The 5,210-nt window shown below is 40.6% G+C and overlaps 1 protein-coding gene across 1 annotated transcript; it reads right to left on the bottom strand.

Moving 5' to 3' along the window:
- Positions 1-405: 405 nt before the first annotated feature.
- On the bottom strand, positions 406-4,564 carry DCSTAMP (dendrocyte expressed seven transmembrane protein). The gene is made up of 3 exons (XM_010017294.1): positions 3,539-4,564; positions 695-1,015; positions 406-531 (listed from the first exon to the last, which is right to left on the bottom strand). Exons 1-3 carry the CDS (start codon positions 4,562-4,564, stop codon positions 406-408), a joined length of 1,473 nt encoding a protein of 490 aa, XP_010015596.1.
- Between the last annotated feature and the right edge of the window lie 646 nt (positions 4,565-5,210).

The raw sequence follows: 5,210 nt of genomic DNA, 5'->3' as shown, positions 1-5,210 counted from the left end.
GACTAAAACCAAGTGAGGAATTCCATGTGGGAGACTAGGATTAGAACCCTCTTAGAGATGCATCACCAAAAGTAAGTAGGGGAGCCAAAGTGGGAGGGACAGTTCAGTTGGGCTAGGAGATTGACAGGGCATATAAAGTATTGGCCCTGCAGAAGAAATTCCTAGAGAGACAGGAGCAGGTATATGAAGCTAGGGATAGGAAAGAACCAGGCTGACGGGTTTGGGGCAGTTGAGGGTTGATAAATAGAAATGTCTAGAAAATTCTAAGCCCTCTAGTTAGGTTCTTGGCCGGCCCAGAAGCCAATATGCAACCTCTGTTGCATCTTCTATCTTCAGTGTCTGGCAAATGTGAAGATGACAAACAAGCTGTGCTATTATGTGTGCAAAACGCAGGTTCCTGTGGAGCTAGAATGTATCTGCCTTGGCCAAAGATTCACTTGTTCTCTTCCATACCATGCTGTCATTTGACACACTCCTTTCTTTCTTCCTCACTGACTCTCTTGCCTTCAGTATTGGAAACCAAAAGTTGACCTGAAAAGACATAAATATGATGCTATGATCATAGTGTTACTGAGTTAGAGATCACCCAGGCACTAACATCCTGTATAGTTAGTATAGCTACCACCCTGTATAGTTAGTATAGCTACCACCCTGAGAGAGAGAGAATTTTTTATCCCTAGAATTGATAGCTCACCGTTTTAGCAAACATGTTCTTCCTAATTTCCTCTTGTAGCTTTGCTCTTTTCTTCAGTAATTTTGCGTGCAAATAATGTATCCGTTTCATCTCTGTGTCAGGATAAAATGAAGTCAGCACAAGTATTTTAAGTTGGGTGAGGAGGCCAGAGAATAACCCAAAAATGATTAAGAAGAAGATGATGACTCCAAGCTGAATCCATGTTGTGGAGAGTGCAAGCTCTGGCTGAGGGAGGCAGTCGTGCTTAAACAAAGAGATCTTGAAAGGATCAGTCTTTGCGATATGCTCTCTCATATCAAAGATAAAGCTGTTTTCATTCCTCTGCACAAGAAAATTGGAGAGTTTATTATAGTACTGATTCCTTCCTTTCTTAATATTTCTCCCACTGGCCATTCAGATTTACAAAGGACCATAAATCATGTAGTCCATCTAGTGTCAATATATTTTCTATGCTCATAACAATACATTTATTGGTTATTTCTAAATATTTCAGACTGCATTTCCACCATTTCTCCTGGGACACTGTCCCACAATTTGGAACTTACCTTCTCAGTGGCTCTGATAGACAAATATTTCACTAATCTGGCTACAATGGACTAACATATTCCCAATAATCTGCTCAGATCCTCTTTTTGAGGGTCCTTCCCTCAGAGTAAAACAGCAGAGAAGAGCGTGTCCATCCCTTTGGCTGTGGCTCAGCACTTATAAGCAGAGCTTCCACACCCACCCAGGCAGGTGCTCTTACCACAGGGTTATCATGCAACTGAAGTCACCTCTCCTCTAATAAATGCCTTTGCTTAGAATGTCTTGCGTTGCTTGTGGACTGAAATGCTGAATGAATGAGGGGGACTTCATTAGACATGCTGGTGGGACCAGTATTTCACACTGGCAGGCAACTTTCTGCTTCTGGACACCCTGTTTCTGCTTCCACTTTCTCTGTACTTCTATTTACATTTGAGTTTTGTCAAGAGCTCATTGCTCATCCATGCTGGCCTCCTTCTGCCTTTGTTTGATTTGATTGAGATAAGTGATTCTTGAGTTTGGACCAGAGGATTTTTGAATATCAAACAGTTCTCCCTAACCTTTTTTCTCTCAAGAACTAGGCAATCGAGACCATTTCACATGCTGAATTTGTGATGCTAGATCACAGTTGCTGTGCAGCAGCAGAGTTTATATGAGGTGTAAAGCCCCCTTAGCATGCTTGCCAATCTGCCTCCTCAACGTTTCTCAGATTGATTGACCAGATGATGAAAACCTCTTTGCTTTTGCACAGGAAACTTTCTTCAGGTTGAGTCTGACTTGTTATACATGTGCTGATTGCACAGTTACAGTGAATTCAATGGCTTTTGTACCTACCTTCCTTAAAGAAAGTTCAGGTAACAATTAGAAAGGTAAAAATTAGAAGTTGGTAGCCTCCATCCTCTAGAAAAAGTTCTCCATTGGCATGATCTGAGAACCTTTGGCTTATATCTGTCATACAAATCAGTTTTATACTCTTTGTTATGATAAAATTGGGCAATCATTCAATTTTTATCCCATGGAAGAGTTTGATATTTTGATATACAATGCAAAATACCATAATCTGAAGTATGAAGGGGTTTGACTTATTTTCAGCTAATTTTATTAGTGGTTCACATTCGTCTGAAGTGCTGCCATTCTTCAAGGATGCTGTGTACTACGTCTCCCTTCCCCTTCATGGTTCAGTCCCAACCAGATGAAAATCCTATGACACACAGGGACCACCAGTGTGCCATACACTCTCTATGCAGTGTGTCGTAGAAAATGTGGTCTGGCTGAAGAAGCCGTCTCAGAGCTTCAATATGTCACATATGGAAAAGTGAGAATGAGAATGTCTCTGCCAAAGATTGTATGTCCTCTTTTGTTTCCTTGTAATTTCAAGTAATGCACTTATTGCAGTGCTCACCCTAATTATCTTACTCTATGTAATTGCTTCTGTCTAGAAGAATGTTTGGGGAATAAGAAGAAACGGGAATGAATTCTCCTTATTTTGAGCTCTAAGAGGAAGCAGTAGAAACTGCAGAGTAAGAAAAAATTGATAGAAGTAAGAATATATATCATATTGTACTAAAAATCATGCATCCCTTTGAAATCTTATTATCTTGAAAGTATCAAATGGTTATATGCATTTGGGAACTTTTTTAAGCCTCATCTTGCAAACTGTCAAACTGGGTGGCTTTCTGGTGAATCACGCAACATCACATGGGTCTTGCACTCCAAAGGTGAAATCTCCAGCTTTAGAAGTGTTCACAGACAAGACCCTGAGCAACCTGAGCCATCTCTGAAGTTGGCCCTGTTTTTAGTATGAGCTTGGTGTAGATGGCCTCCAGACATCCCTTCCAGCGTAATTACTCCATGGTTCTCTATGCTGCTACTGCTTCTGCTTTTTAAATATCAGCAATGTGTTATTATTACATGATATGCATCCAAGCTTATTTAAATGATGAGCTCCTCACACTACTGAGAAAAAGAAAGGTAGATATCTCTTACATCAGTGTCACAGTGACATTTGACTATAAAAGTGGGAATTCACACGTCAGCATTGTGAGTTACCAGTTTTAAGCTTTTGGTCTTTTCCACATGTATAAATAGAGGAACGAAAGTCCTTCTTCCTATATTTACCATTCTTTAGAAATATGATGTCACTTTGGAAATTGTCTGGTTCCATCCAACATACATACCTGTAAAGGCAATGGTCTTTTCTTGAAACAAATGATAATGCTATGAAAGAACTGATGGTTGTGTGTCTGCTCCTGCAGCTGCTGAAGATGAAGAGAACTTTTTCAACATTAAACTAAGAAATATACTGTACTGATAAGTACTTACTTGCTGAAAGAGGCTGAGTTGAATTTCTATATCTGGTATTTCTCGGAGATGTTTGTTCACAGAAATAATTAACCAATAAAACAAATAATCTACTGCAGCAAACAGAAGCCAGATGCAAACATGAATAATTACAGTGAAAAAAAAGTACTGCATGTTTTTTCTGTCCTTCCTTGTGAGGCAGAAAGATGGGATTATCACATAATCTTTTCTTTCTTTTTTGTTAAGTGGCAGAAGACAGGGTCTTTGCTGTTGCTTCTGGTGCTCATCAAATACAATAAACTGTTTAGTGATGTAAGTATTCTTAAATTTGGCACTGTGAGAGCCCACAAATTTTTTTATAAAGAGGACAGTTCCAAAAGAAGCTAGAAAAATCCCCACTATAGGCAGTACTTTCTGGCCTATATAGGGCGGTATAGTCAGCATAAAAGATATCTGGTTAGCAACTCCCTGGATTTCTTGCTTTGTGTCATTTAGCTCTTGTTTTAATGCATCATCTGAAATTGAATAAGATGGTGTGAATTCATGCCTTAGAAACACTATATGTTTAGAGAGATCAGAGGAAAGCTTGGTCACCTCGTAAATCCATTTTACTGCCTGAACATAATATTTTATCAAGGCAAATTGCTCATACTCTAAATGACAGGTTATACTGTCTGCCAGAACCTTTAGGTTGCGAAATATATTTTGGATGTTGCCGGCCACCATGACACCCGTGCCAGCAGTAATAAGAGCCTTCCTGCCATTTCGCAGTCCGCACGAAAGAAGGAACAGGGCACTAAAACAGCGCAGGTACTTGAAACATGAGAGCACGATGGAAAGCAAGATCCAGATGAATCCAGCTGTCAGTAAGAGACCCAAAGTACTGTGTGCCAGGGAAAAGTGCATGCCAAGGAATAAAAGAAAGCTTGAGAAGAAGCCAACTGCAGAGCAAACTGCAAAAAGCTGCATCAGGTGCTTCCAGCCAGGTTTCCTTTCAGACACAAAAATTCCCCATGCGTTCTGGGCTATCAAGACAAATGTTTGCATTTTCTTCTGATGCTGACACTGTGATGACTCAAACTAAAAGGAAAGAAAAACAAAAATACTGTTAGTTACAGGCTCACACTTCTGACAATGATGTGCTTTTAACAGTACTTCACATTGCAAAAGGTCTGGCTCACATGGTGGCTGAACCCCCTGTGTGAGACCCAAATCTCTGTCCCTAGTATCACATATATAAACATGGAAGGAATGACTCTCAAAGGTATTCTATCTTTTTTTTTTTTTAAGCATTTTTGTCTTTTTACTTTTTGTACACTTTGATTTCTCATCTACTATATAGACACAGGAGTTCCTATGTGCATACGTGTGTATGTGTATGTATGAGAGGGACGCAAGCCTCCAGTAGCACCCAGTGCTTCCATGCAGGTGCTAGCTTTGCCTTACAGGGGCACTGGGAAGGGGCAGAGGGAAGCATGGAAACTTTCCAGCAGTACCCTGATGCAGGGGAGCACAACTTGACCCACAGGGAGCAGCCAGAGTAGCTGCCAGGGAGGAAGGAATGGGTGGACAGCATGTGCACGCTGCCCAGGGATGTGGAATGAAGATCTTTTTCAGCTGGAGGTGGGTCAGTACAGAGGGACGGAAGTATGTTTCAGAGGCATCATTCCTTTTTTGGGTCTCTCCTGGGATA

Source organism: Nestor notabilis, unplaced genomic scaffold (genome assembly GCF_000696875.1).
Source record: "Nestor notabilis isolate BGI_N333 unplaced genomic scaffold, ASM69687v1 scaffold14356, whole genome shotgun sequence".
In the NCBI taxonomy this organism is placed as follows: Eukaryota; Metazoa; Chordata; class Aves; order Psittaciformes; family Psittacidae; genus Nestor; species Nestor notabilis.
This window is presented reverse-complemented; position numbering and strand designations above follow the sequence as displayed.

Excerpts from the sequence above, each read along its gene's own strand:
- DCSTAMP (XM_010017294.1), bottom strand. The coding sequence starts at position 4,564 with ATGCAAACATTTGTCTTGATAGCCCAGAACGCATGGGGAATTTTTGTG. Across the intron at positions 1,016-3,538 it reads AACTCAGCCTCTTTCAGCAA|AGGAATGAAAACAGCTTTAT; the intron begins GTAAGTACTTAT and ends TTTCTTGTGCAG. Across the intron at positions 532-694 it reads AGAACATGTTTGCTAAAACG|GTCAACTTTTGGTTTCCAAT; the intron begins GTGAGCTATCAA and ends ATGTCTTTTCAG.